Source organism: Oryctolagus cuniculus, chromosome 11 (assembly GCF_964237555.1).
Source record: "Oryctolagus cuniculus chromosome 11, mOryCun1.1, whole genome shotgun sequence".
Classification (NCBI taxonomy): domain Eukaryota; kingdom Metazoa; phylum Chordata; class Mammalia; order Lagomorpha; family Leporidae; genus Oryctolagus; species Oryctolagus cuniculus.
Window position 1 is genome coordinate 122,374,108 of NC_091442.1, and position 13,068 is coordinate 122,387,175.

Here is a 13,068-nt window from a genome sequence, read left to right on the forward strand (position 1 = left end):
CCCCCACGCCCTGTGAAGTCTCGCGCTGCGCTCCGCGTCCTCTGCTCTTCCGGGAGACGCCACACGCGCTGTGGCTTTGCCACGTGTTCCCCTGTGCTGCTGTGAGGGTCGGGGCCTGGATCCACCAGGGGGCACTGCGGCCGGCTCGGCGGAGCCCGGGCTGGGGAGGCCAGCACGCGGCGGTGGCCACAGAGGGAAAGTCATCGTCGTTGCCCGGCTGGGTCAGTGGGGCCTGCAGGCAGCTCCCGAGGGCAGCAGTGGCCAGGCTGAGGTCCCAGGAAGCCACCGCAGGGTGGACTCCCATTAGCCATGCACACTCCGTGCCCAGGCCTTCCCTCCTGGAGCAGAGCCCGGACCCGAGACCAAGGCCCCTGGCTCCCCGGACCCCGTCGTCAGCTCACAAAGGCAAGACCTGGCCCACACGGGGCCCCTCCCCTCCTGACCTGGCCCACACAGGGCCTCGTGGGAGCCCAGTGTGTGGCCCAGGTGGACCCCAGCCAGCCCCCCACCACCAGATCTGGCCCTGGGCCCTCCTCCGGCTCCTCCTCCTCCAGGCAGCCCTCCTGAGTTTCCCATGGACAGCCAGCTGCCCTGGGCCCCGCGGGTTTGCCGGGTGCACTTCCCAGCCTGGACAGGAGTGCAGGACAAATGGCTGAGCTTGTGACGGAAGCGAGGATGCGTCTGTGGGACCTGGGGCTCTCGTCCAAGGAGGGGCCATGCCTGAGTGCCGGGCCCTTCCCAGCCTCGCAGCCTCCGGGGCCACGTCCCCTCCTCCCCATGTGGCCTGCAGACCTCGGCCCCGCCCAGCACAGGGTGTGGGGGGATGGGAGACAGATTCTCAGACCGGTGGCTGCACCGAGGGCCGTGCCCCTGCCTGTGGCCGGGCTGGGAGGCCGAAGCCCGGCCTGGCGTTGATGGCCACGGCGTCGTCAGCTGAGCTGGGGGTGCGGTGCCGGTCGTTTGCCCCGCCCTCCCCCAGCCTCCTGGTCCTCACGGGGGCGGGGACGTGGTGGCCAGCAGGGGCCTGGGCGCCTCTCTCGCCTCTCACCACTCCCTCACGGCGACTTCCAAGCGTGGGTTCAGGAGCGGGCGGCTGTGCACAGAGCACCAGCCAGGGGTTGACGCCGAGTGTTTGAGACCCCGGTCTGCAATCCGTCACCGGCGCCCAGAACCAAATGGCAAAATCCAGGCAGGGCTGGGTGCGGGCCCAGGGGTGGCCCCAGCCCAGCAAGCGTGTCCCTGACCACCCCCTGGCCCAGCCACACCCGTGCGACGCCCGTGTCCACTGTGCACACTCTGTGTGTGGTATTCTGGCCACCCGTGCTGACCCTGGGCTTTGGCCATTAACTCCCCGGGTCTCAGACCCTCCCCTCTGAGCGTCTCAGGCAGGTGTCGGGGTCACCAATGCTGCCCGGGAGCGCTAACCGTGCCTCCACGGCAGACACCCCCCAGCCCTAGGGGAGGAGGAGTGGGGGGGACATGCAGGGGCCTCCCTGGAGGAGGGGGAGGCGGCTGGGACAGAAGTCACCAAGGAGGGAATCAGAGGTGACAGGCGAGGGTGGGAGCCCCGGCAGAGGCCGCCCGGGCACTGCGGGACAGTGGGGCGGCGGGGGGGCTCAGGGTGGACCGGATGTGTTGGCAGCCACTGAGGAGTCGTGCCAGCAGACGCTTGGTCCTCCCGAGACGAGCCGCGTGGCGTGCACGCAGAGCCGGGCGGCCCACGGCGTGAGACACAGCTCAGCTTTCCGTCTGTGGCACTGGGGGGTGGCTCGTTTGGAAGTGGGGTGCTCGCAGACGTAGCCGGGTGACGCTGGGGTCTCTTGGGTGGGGAGAGGAGGACACTGGGGAGCTGGCCGCGTGGGGATGGAGAGAGTGGACAGGCGCGGCTTCAGGCCAGAGGTCAGCTGGCGGCCACCGAGTGGCCCTGGCCCCGTGGCTGTGAGAGACGGGCGTCGTGTCCGTCAGGCAGCACATGGGTCCCCTGCCCTGGACCCTGTGGAGTCAGAGTGGCCATCTGGGCCGGGGCCTGGGGCGTGGACCCCGCGGGCCTGGCCTTTCCTGCCCAGCGAGGCCCGGCGTCGCGGCCCCCGAGGGACGAGGGCGTCTGGCGGGCAGCCTGGGGCCCTGGCTCAGGGCCGCGGGCGGAAGTGCTGCCCACTGCTCTCGGGAGGACACTGGTGCCTCAGTGTCCCCGCGGTCCCCTGCTGCGCGTGCAGCTGCTCCCCAGCCCGTGTGGTTTGCATTTTGCCTCCTTGCCGTCCCCTCACCCCGGTGGGCTGGGGTCCCCGAGTGCGGGCTTCGCCGCGTCACCCGCGGGGGCCCGTGCGGGGGACGGCACAGCACTCAGTGTTGGCCGAGAGAGCGAAACGGCGAGGCTGCAGGAGGCTGAGGCGGGGGCGTCCGGCTGTGGACGCCCTGGTGGGAGGCCGGCAGCCTGACCCCGGGGACCTGGGTGGCCGAGGGCGCGCTGTGTCTGCTGCAGAGTGGTGACGGCCGGCAGGGACTCGGGGTGGGGGTGGGGGCGGTTCTTCCTGTCTCCTGCCTCGTGGTTCTCACAGCCGAGCAGGCCTGAGAGCTGAGGGGCTTAACTGCGCGATGGAGCCCCTGGGAAGGGCAGGCGCTGTGCCTGCGGACGTGCAGGAGGTGGGGGAGAGGAAGCCAGTGAGTGACCTCCTGGGGAGGAAGACGCTCTGGGCCAGGGCCAGGCCCAGCCCCTCCCACCCGCCGGCGGGTGTGCAGAGGGAGCCCTAGCCTCCTCCTGGCTTGGAGGCCAGGTCCCCGCTCGCCCCCTGGCTGCCTGTGCACCGGGTGGGGGAGGCTGCTCTCTGGGGGCTGGCGCGTGGGGTGGGGTGGGGACCGAGGGTTCTGCTGGGTTTCAGGCGGCTGCACCGTGCACAGACGGCTCTCGCTGGGTCAGGGGCTGACGTGTGGGAGGGGGCCGGCTGGCGGCCTTGAGGTCCGGCCCTTCTGCTTTTGGGTGTGGCAGGGGTGAGGCCCCTTGCCGCCTGGCAGCTGCCGGTTTTTCCCGGTGCCGGCTGCCGCGAGGCTCCTCTGGGCCCGGCGTCCCTGCGCCGTGGGTGCTGTGCTGGGTGTGGGGGGGTCTCCTGTTGCAGGCCGGGGCGGCCGGGCCGGGGTCCCCCGTCTGCGGCCGCTCAGCGAGGCTCTGCTCCTGTCTTGCAGGTCAGCTGGCCGCGGGCACCTGTGAGATCGTCACCCTGGACCGGGACAGCAGCCAGCCGCGGAGGACGATCGCTCGGCAGACAGCGCGCTGCGCCTGCAGGAAGGGCCAGATCGCCGGCACCACGCGGGCCCGGCCCGCCTGCGTGGACGGTGAGAGCCCCGGCGGCCGGCCCAGCCCCCACCCCCACCCCGCTCCCACGGGCTGCTGGGAGCGCCGGGCGTGACCCCGACGGCCGCCCCCACGCCAGGGCTCTGGGGCCTTCCCGGGCAGCCGGGTGGCGGGGCGGCGGGGCAGTCACGTCCCTGGGCTCCTGGGGGTCTGTGGGTGGCCGCCCGCGAGCTCTGCCGCGAGTGACGCTGTCAGGACAGAGAGCCTGGACGTCCTGGCCCGGGCTGTGCGTGAGGACGGTGGGGGAGCCCGCGGCAGGCTGAGGACCCCCAGGGAGCCCTGGGATGGAGCTGCCAGCAGGGCGGCCTCTGGGAGGGGAATGTGCACAGCGGGTCCCCGGGACAGCGGAGCTGGGAGCGCCCTGCGCTGGGGGACCTCGGCTCTGACCCCGGCCAGGCTCAGGCCCACAGCCAAGCCAGAGCCCACCCAGGGACCCCATGACCAGAGCCACGGGGAGCCCTGTGGGCCTGGCCACAGCCAGCGTGTTCCGTCCAGGTCGCATCGGGTCACTCCATGGGGGGATCCAGGCCGGAGGAGGAGGGTGGGCCCTGAGGGCGGGGTCCCTGGGGACGGGGGGGGGGGGGGCGTGGACTTTGTCCTCCCCCAAGGAGGGCAGGGGCCCTGCAGGCATCGCCCCGGGCCAGTTTGGAGCCTGGGTTTCCCCGGCTCTGCTCTGAGGCGTTTTCCCAGGCTGCGGCGGCCTGGGTTCAAATCCCACGGCTCTGCTTGGGAGCAGCCCTGGGCGGCCCCTGCCGCTGTCCTTTGTCTGTGACCAAGACGGCCAGCGAGGGCCAGGGAGAGAGCAGCTGGTGCCAGCGCGAGCCCGGGCTCCATGGTGTGGGGGTGGCCAGCTCAGGGGTGCAGGTGCGGTGAGCAGGGCAGGCGCCGGCTGGGCGTGTCCAGTGGCGTCCGGGCTCTGCAGGCAGCGCCCTTCGTGGCTGGAGGCTGGGGGTGGGGTCACCGATGACCATGCTCTGGGCCCTGCAGAGACAGGGCCAGGCCCCCAGGGAGCCCCAGGTGGCCGCTGCCGGGGGGGACAGTCTGGGGCCTGTGTCCTGTGCACCTCCGGGGCTGAGGGAGCTGCTCAGTGTGGCCCAGCCCGGGACGGGAGCCCCGCGGCGCCAGGAAGCCGGACCGAGAGGCCTGGAGGCTCTGTGGGAGGGGCCGCGCGTGGGGCTGGGCTGGGATGGAACGGGTGGGGGGGCCCTCGCTGGGCCGATCTGTCTTCCTCTCGCTTCCCCGGAGGGCATGTGACGGGCACCCAGCTGCACAATTATCCTAATTCTGCTCCAGTTCTGGGGTAAATTGGGGCCCGAGAGGAAGGCGGCCGCCTCCCCAGTGAACCAAATTAGCCGGCAGGCAGCGCGTCCATCGGCCCGGCTCCGGCTCCCGCCCTGGGGCAGGTGCATGCGGTGGCCAGCTGTTGAGTGATTGCCCGAGACCAGGGACAGGCCAAGCCCCACCCTGTGAGCAGGGATTGAGTCTGGGGGTGTCCCCTTCCTCTCCCTGGAGACCCCCACACCGGGGCCGGGCCCCAGAGCCCCAGATGAAAACCTCTGGGCTCCGCACAGTGCCGTCCTCCTGGCTGCTGTCGGCTGGGTTCCTGCCCTGCCTGTATGAATGCGAGTCCTGCCCGCCGGGTGCGGGGGTGGGGCGTGGGGTTCCTGCTGACTCAGCAGAGTTCCGTGAGTGCGGGATCCTGAAATAATGGCGCAAACCGGCCTGGGCTGCCCCGAGTCTGCTTCATTCATTCATTCAGACGCGGGGTCTGCTGTGGGTGTGGGGGGCTGAGGGGACCCTGTGAAAACATTCGCTCCTCGGCGCGTGGGGGCGTGGGCCCCGGAGCACCTGTGAGCAGGGTATCGAGGGATGAATAGGAGTTCTCCAGACAGCTTCTCTTTGTAAGAAGAGGCCTCCTGGCCTGTGCCAGCTGACGCGTTTCCCGGTGAACCCTGGCAGTGCCGGGCCCCGTGCACTGCACGAGCGTGCATCTGGCTCAGGGAACCGTCCACAAAGGGACTCACCCCCCCCCCCACTGCACTCACAGCCACAGGGCTGCGCCTGCTCCAGGGCCCAGATGGGTGCCGTCCAGGTGGGCGGGGCCGGGCTCCAAGCCCCCCTCTCCCAGCCACAGGACCCTGTGTGGTCCTGAGGGTCCCCAGGGCCTGGAAGAGGGGGTGTGTCCCCCTGGGAGCTGCAGGAGGTGCTGAGTCAGTGTCACGGTGAGGGGGCGTGTCCTGGGAGGTGCTGAGTCAGTGTCATGGTGAGGGGGCGTGTCCTCCTGGGAGGTGCTGAATCAGTGTCATGGTGAGGGGGCGTGTCCTGGGAGGTGCTGAGTCAGTGTCACGGTAAGGGGGCGTGTCCTGGGAGGTGCTGAGTCAGTGTCATGGTGAGGGGGCGTGTCCTGGGAGGTGCTCAGTGTCATGGTGAGGGGGCGTGTCCTGGGAGGTGCTGAGTCAGTGTCACGGTGAGGGGGCGTGTCCTGGGAGGTGCTGAGTCAGTGTCTTGGTGAGGGGGCGTGTCCTCCTGGGAGGTGCTGAGTCAGTGTCACAGTGAGGGGGTGTGTCCTCCTGGGAGGTGCTGAGTCAGTGTCACGGTGAGGGGGCGTGTCCTCCTGGTTGCCGCAGGGGCACCTGGAGCGTGTTGCTGACTCCGCCTTTACCACGCGACCTCCCCTGGTCCGGATGGAGCCGGAGCCCCTGGAGCAGCCACAGCGACTGGTGGAGGGAGGACCAGGGCGGTGCCTGCAGGGTGCAGGTGCGGAGCCGTGCCAGCCCCTGCAGGCGTGCACCTGGGGGTCTCGTGGGCAGCTGCGGCAGGATGTGCGTGGCTGGACCCAGGAGCCCCAGGCCGGCAGCTGGTCAGGGCGTCAGGGCCTGACGGCAGGGCGCGTGCGTGGGCAGCGGCCAGTGCCCGGCACGCCGTTGTCCGCACTCTGCATCTTGTCGCTCTCACGCGTGGGGAAGCCACTGAGCAGCCGCGTCTCCCACGTGGGCGCAGGGGCCCCAGCCCTTGGGCCGTCGTCCGCTGCTTTCCCGGGTGCATTAGCAGGGAGCTGGGCGGCAGGCGGAGCAGCCGGACTCGAACCCGCGCCCCTGTGGGGTGCCGGCCGCAGCCTCCCCACTGCGCGTGATGGCCCCTCCTTGGTGTTGACGTGGAGAGCGGAGGAGGCTGCCTGGGTCCCTTCGCCAGGGAAAGCTGACACTGCAGGACCCGACCGCGTGCAGATTTAGAGCCGGCTGCACCTGTGGCCGCAGGGCGGCCTCGTGGTGGCCTCACAGCCCCAGGAGACGTGGGGTCAGCGACTGTAGGGTCAGGTGTGCGGGGCTGGGAAGCCCCGCTCTCACGGGAGCCCACATGCAGCCCAGCATTCACGAAGGGCTTCCTGGGGGAGGAGGTGTCTGCTTCATCAGGCAGACCACTGGCCGCTCGGCAGCAGGCGCCCCGGGGGACCCCCATTGTCGGGGGCCTGGGCCTGTTGGCTGTCGGGAGGGCCCAGGTGTCCAGCCGTGTGGCCTTGGCTGGGGCCGGCAGAACACTCTGCCCCAGCCTCCGTGACCTGTGGGCCCGCCTGAGGAAGTCTGCCTGGCCCCTGTGCCGTCCACCGGCCCGCAGGGAGGGCAGAGGGCAGCGGCCGCGGCACGTGCAGGCCTTGCGTCCTGAGGACGCCCAGCGCTGCGGCTCCTCTCTGGTCGGACAGCGGCCGTGGGCTCTGGCGACTCCAGCCAGAGGCGTCCTGGGGGGGGGGGGCAGTGGCGTCAGCGCCCCGCAGTCGTCCTGTCCTGGCTGTCGCTGTCCCTGAGCTGAGCTCTAAGGTGACCCCGGGGCTGCGGCAGGGGAGGGGCACGTGGTGTGGCACGGGCGGGGTGGCGCGTGCTGCCCCGGGCCCACCTGGGGCGTCTGCTCGGTGCTCCTGGCCGCGCTGCCCGTGAGGACCCTGTCGCCCGGGCACTGGGTGGCCAGGCCGCTGCTCCCTGGCAGCCCTGAGCGGAGCCGCGTTCCCTCGAGCTGTCCCAGTGTGTCCATGTCCGTGTCCATGTCTGTGGTCGGGGGTCCTGGACAGGCCGTGGCAGGCGTCTAACCTGAGCCATGGGCAGGAGCGACCCCTGTGGACGCTCCTCCAGCCACTAACGCACTCCACTCCCCGTCCCCTTGGCCTGCGTCCCCCAAATCGGGGCCACCTCGGGTCCTTCTGGGGACATGGCCTCGAGGCAGACGCCGAGGGTCCGGGGACGAGGGCGGCTGGACCACTGGGGGCTTCACAGCAAGGCCGCCTCAAGGGCCAAGCCTCGACTTCCTGGTCTGTGAAACGGAGCCAAGGGCGCCCCTGGCCTCACAGGCGGAGGCGGAGTGCAGCGTGGCGGGGGAGGGAGACCCCCGGGAGCTCCTCCCTCACCGCCCGCAGCCGGCGGGCGTCTCAGCCAGGGCCAGGCTGAAGCCGTGAGCCTGGTCTCCACGTGGGTGGCAGAGGCCCAGGTGTGGAGTCGTCACCAGTGCCCCCCAGGGTGCGCGTTAGCAGGAAGCTGGGGTCAGGAGCCAGCGCTGGGCCTTGAGCCCGGGCCCCCTGATGTGGGACCCATGTCCTAAGTGGCCACTGAACCCCTGGGCCCTTCAGTAAGGGTCAGGCAGGTCCTGCTCCCGAGAGCTTCACCCCGTGACCTGTTCGCCCAGGCCCACCTCCTGACGCCGTCAACGTGGAGTTCGGTTCCCACCCAAGAATGCGGGAGGAACATTCAGAGCACGGCGCATGGGGCTCGGGTGTTTGGGTGTTTAGGTGTTTGGGTGGTTGGGTGGTTGGTAGAGGAAGGATGGGTGGAGGGGAGGGCGAATGGGTGGGGGGGTGGACGAGTGGATGGGTGGGCAGGTAGGTAGCTGGGTGAGTAGATGGTAGGTGGATGGGTGGATGGATGGATGGGGGGTAGCTGGTGGGTGGGATATGAATGGAGAACGTGTAGAAGGTAGATGTGTTGCCGGAGACCCATGAGATGAGTCCATGGCGGTGTCCTGGAGTCCGTGACGCCCCGTGAGAAGGGAAGATGCACAGCTGTGTTTGAGTCGGGAAGGGAGCGGCTTCCGGCCTCGGGAGGGGCCGCTGGAGGGAGACGGGTGCTGACCCTCGCAGCCCAGGGCGGTCGCCTGTCTTCGGCGCGTTTCTCCCAAGAGCGAGCGTCGTTTCTGCACGTTAGCTCTGGTAGAAGCGGGCAGCGTTCTTGATGGAGTTGCTTTTCACTTGATTTTGTCGAAACCTAAATCGAGTTTTTCATCAGCAGATGTCACAAGTCGCCCCGCAGCCTGTTCCGCTCCGTGCGTGCGCGCTGGCAGGGGCTGTGGGATGGAGCAGGCACTCCTGCTTCTCGTCCCAGGTCCCTCAGCGGGTGCAGGATGGGTGGACGGGTGTGCGGATGGGTGCCTGAGGACGGATGGATTTGTGGTCAGACAAGCGGTGGGTGGGTGCGTGTGTGTGTGTGTGGGTTTGTGCATGGATGGGTGCTTGTGTGCGTTTGTGCGTGGGTGAGTGGGTACATGGTTGAATGGGTGTGTGTGCGTGGATGGGTAGTGCATGTGCGTGAGAGGGTGGGTACATTTGTGCGTGGGTGGGTGGGTGCATGGATGAGTGGGTGGGTGTGTGTGGATGGGTGCATGTATGCATGTATGGGTGTGGGTGTGCGTGGATGGGTGGGTGACCCATAACGGCTCTGAGTGCTGAGGCGGCCTCGGCTTCCCCAGGGAGGTAGAGTTGGTGGCCTCAGCGGCTCCCCCTTAGGAAGTGACCGGCACTCAGAGCAGGGCCACTCCTGGGATGGAGCCCGCCTCACGTTCCCAGAGGCCCCCAGCCCCAGGAGCGCCCAGGGACCCCGAAGGCCTCTGTCGAGAAGGAGCCTGTGCCTCTGAGGGAGGGGCCCTGGCCGCCCCCCAGCTCCGTTCGCGCGGAGCCCCAGGCCGCTGCAGCGACAGGAGGTGCCGCCCCCTCTCCGCGGCTCCTGTCGGCTCAGAATTTCCCCAGGAAAGATGATGGGAGTGTTGTTTTTTTCTCTCCACGGAGACGTCTTAATCCTAACGCAATAATGGAACAGGTAGCTCCTGGCGACTGCGGGCGGCTTTCTTCCCTCTCCATCTAATTTGATTACCCGGCTTGGAGTGTTTGTGCCCCGTGCGGCGCGGGCGCCCATCGCCCGGTCACGAGGGAGACTCTCGCGTTCTCGCCGCCGGTGGGGACAGTTCCAGGCAGCTAATGAATCACTGTAATCAGAGACCCATCTTGAAAATTAATACATTCCACCGTGACTATTTAAAGAAAAAATAATTATCGAGACCGTTCTCGCTAAATTATGCTGTCCAGAAGTTGTGGAAAGAAAACGTCTCCTTCTGAGATGTGCTCTGGGCTCGGCAGATTTTTCTGCAGTGATGAACACCGTGACATGGCGCGGGAGGGAGCCTGCTGCCGCGCGTGTCCCTGGGACCCTGGAGGGGAGCCGGTCGGTCCTGTGGCCCCCGGCGGGGGTGGGGAGGCTGGGTGGCCCCAGGCAGCTGTCCACCGCACACAGCCCGCGGCGGGCGGCCCCCCACACGGGGCTGGTGGTGGGCGGGCTGCTCGGGGTCACCTGCAGCTGTGCACCCCACACAGCCCGCGGCAGGCGGCCCCCCACACGGGGCTGCTCGGGGTCACCTGCGGCCCCCGGGTGCTCAGACGCCGCGTTCCTGCTTCTGCCCCGGGCTGGTGGCTGGGACGACAGGTGACAAGGGGCGTGGGCTCCCCGCTGGGGCGCTGGACGTGGCCTCCCCCCCTCTTGGCCAGGGGTCCCTGTAGGCCGGGGTCGCACACAGAGCACACTGGGAATGGTCAGGCTGTGGAGTCCATGGTGACAGCAGGCAGCTGTGGCTGATGGGCTCTGAGCCCGCACACCCTGGCCACTCCCCGGCTCGGGTGCACCAGGGCCCAACTGTCCAGCCAGCCGCTCCCCACCTCAGGCCTCGGGGTCCCCGTCCTGCTGGAGTACAGACCCCAGGGGAGTGGGCTCCGGGCCTGCGTGGTGGCTGTGTGGCCCCCGGTCACCAGGAGGGTCCCCATGCCCTCCTGGCCTCTCCTCCCGCCCGCAATGCCCACTTCCTCTTCTCCCTGTGGTGCGCTCATCCGTCAAGCCTCGCCTCTTCCGGGAAGTCCTCCCGGGGGGCAGGACAGCTCCACGGACGCCACTGACCACAGCACGGCTCCCGGGGACAGGCCTGCCTCCCCTCGGGCGGGCAGCAGTGCAGCCACGTGAATGCCTGTGGCCTTGTCTGCTGGGGGCCGTAAGCTGAGGTCACGTACATGGCCCAAGCCTTTGAGCCCCCGCCGGGCAGGTGCCGCAGAGAACCCGGGGCTCTGCAGCTTTCTGGCTCCAGGCGTGAGCGGCTGCGGCCCCCTCCGACCCCTTCCCCTGGCTGCCAATCACGGGCCGCCTGCCCGCCGGCTTCCTCGGAGGGCGTGACGGACCTAGCACTGAGACCCAGGCTGGGGGACCTCCGTTTCTGGTGTTTGGGGGTCCCGTGTCTAAGGAAAGTGGGCTACAGGGAAGCCAGGGTGGTCCGATCTAGACTGTGGGGACGAGGCCAGCACAGGGGTGGGGCGTGACTACCAGGGTGGCAGGGGCCGGGGGATCCTCAGCGGGGGGCCAGAGGCGGTTTGGTGGACTTGGCGTTTAGAAGAGGGGTCGGCTGCAGGCTGACCCCAGGGCTGGAATTGTGGGCGCTGCACTCCCAAAGCCAGAAGCCAAAGGTGCAGCCGGGCCCTGGGGACCGGGGCCCTGGGGAGCTCACAGCTGCACCCAAGGGATTCCAGGAAGCGCATGGAGAACGGGGCTGCACGATATGTCCATTTTGGTGCAAAAAAAATGTGAACCCCACACGTGGTTTCCGCACAGGTGCCTCAGGGCCCGTGTCAGGTGTTGGCCATCTCCCGATGGGTCCGGAGCAGAAGCAGCCGGAGGGTGGAGGGTGCGGGCCGCGGGCCACCTGGTGTCCTCACGCGACCTCGGGGCCCCTGGCCTCCCTGCAGTGCCTGTGCTGTGTGCACCTGTCACAGCCTCAGCTCTGCGGCAGGCAGTGACCCTGTCCACCGAGCTGTGTGGTCAGCCCCGAGCACGCTGGGAGGCCCTGACCTCTCTCCACCTTCTGCTCCTGGAAGCACTGCTGGGTGTGGAGGGGCCAGCCGGGGTAGGGGTGAATCCCAGCCCCCTGCAGCCTGGCGGGTGGAGCCTCACCTCAGATGCTCTGAGCTGGTCCTCTAATTCCACCCCCACCCAGGAACCTGTCCAAAGGTGGAAGAAGTGGGCGTATTTACAGCAGTAAAGCCGGAAGAGCAGGTGCCCCAAGCCTCTCTCCTCGCCGCTGGCTGCCTCCCAGTACAGCCGGGTGTGGAGGTGACCGGTGACTGCGCGGCCACTCCGGGCAGTAAACAAGAACCCACGGGTGGGAGCATGAGTGCAACGGGGTGGGGAGCACCTGCAGCCCAGGCCAGTGTCCTGTCCCCAAGGGCCACACCCCTGGCCCAGCACTGGGGCTGCTAGCCTGGGGCCAGCCCCCTCACCCTCCCCAGTCACGAGCAGTCAGAGAGGGATGGCGGGGTCCCTGCTGCTCCCCAGCCCTGGGAGCTCAGGGTGGGGCCGTGGAGAGTGAGGTGCGCAGCACAGTCCCAGCCCTTGACTGTGCCAGACACGGGGAGCCCAGGCCGCTCGTGGCAGCCTCGGCTCGGGGCCCGGCATCTCCACCTGCCATTGGGCGACCTCAGCCTCTCCGACCTCGTGTGACGTGAGCTGACGCTGCCTTGTGAGTGATGGCGGGCGACACAGTGCATCTCAGGGCTACCAGCAGGCCAGCGAGCCTGCCCCATGCGCCCCTGCATTCCTCATCGGATCGGGAGCGTGGGGCTCCTGGCCACAGCTGCCATTCCCTTTGCCCTTTCTTTCTCTCTTTCTCTCTTTCTCTCTTTCTCTCTTTCTCTCTTTCTCTCTCTCTTTCTCTCTTTTTTTGACAGGCAGAATTAGTGAGAGAGAGACAGAGAGAAAGGTCTTCCCTCCGTTGGTTCATCCCCCAAATTACCACTACGGCCGGCGCACCGCGCTGATCCGAAGGCAGGAGCCAGCTGCTTCTGGTCTCCCATGGGGTGCAGGGCCCAAGCACCTGGGCCATCCTCCACTGCACTCCCTGGCCACAGCAGAGAGCTGGCCTGGAAGAGGGGCAACCGGGACAGAACCTGGCGCCCCGACCGGAACTAGAACCTGGTGTGCCAGCACTGCAGGCGGAAGATCAGCCTAGTGAGCCGCGGCGCCGGCCCCCTTTGCCCTTTCTTTGGGGCCCAGGCGTCCACCCCTGGAGAAGGGCGCTCACCTGCAGGCCCAGAGGGCGCCCCAGCCGCCACCCCAGCCTAGAGGTGCTGCCCCACCCCCCGCCCCGGGGCACGTTAGCGGGAAGCTGGAGTCAGAAGCCGGTGCGGGCTCAAACCCAGGAGCTGGGCTGTGGGCGGGGCGGGCGGCGTAACTGCAGCCTCAGCTCCCGCCCCGCAGTGAGCAGCTTCAGCGTGGGTGCTGTTCCGCCCGCGTCTGTGTGTGTGTTCCCGTGTTCCCGTGTGTCTGTGGTCTCCCTGGACCACCGCACAGCGTGCCCCTGTCCTCTCTGCCCCCCCAGGACCTGGGAGGTTTGGGGGACCCTGTCTGGGGTCAGGCGCTGCTCGCCGCCCCGTG

The 13,068-nt window shown here is 68.7% G+C and overlaps 1 protein-coding gene across 2 annotated transcripts in view; it reads left to right on the top strand.

The window, feature by feature from the left end:
* Positions 1 to 13,068, top strand: part of TAFA5 (TAFA chemokine like family member 5) — a 125,725-nt gene that overhangs the window by 90,955 nt on the left and 21,702 nt on the right. For both annotated transcript variants that reach the window (XM_070051544.1, XM_070051545.1), the window contains exon 2: positions 3,181 to 3,330. In XM_070051544.1, the coding sequence (XP_069907645.1) occupies positions 3,181 to 3,330 (150 nt within the window). The remainder of the gene's footprint in view (positions 1 to 3,180; positions 3,331 to 13,068) is intronic.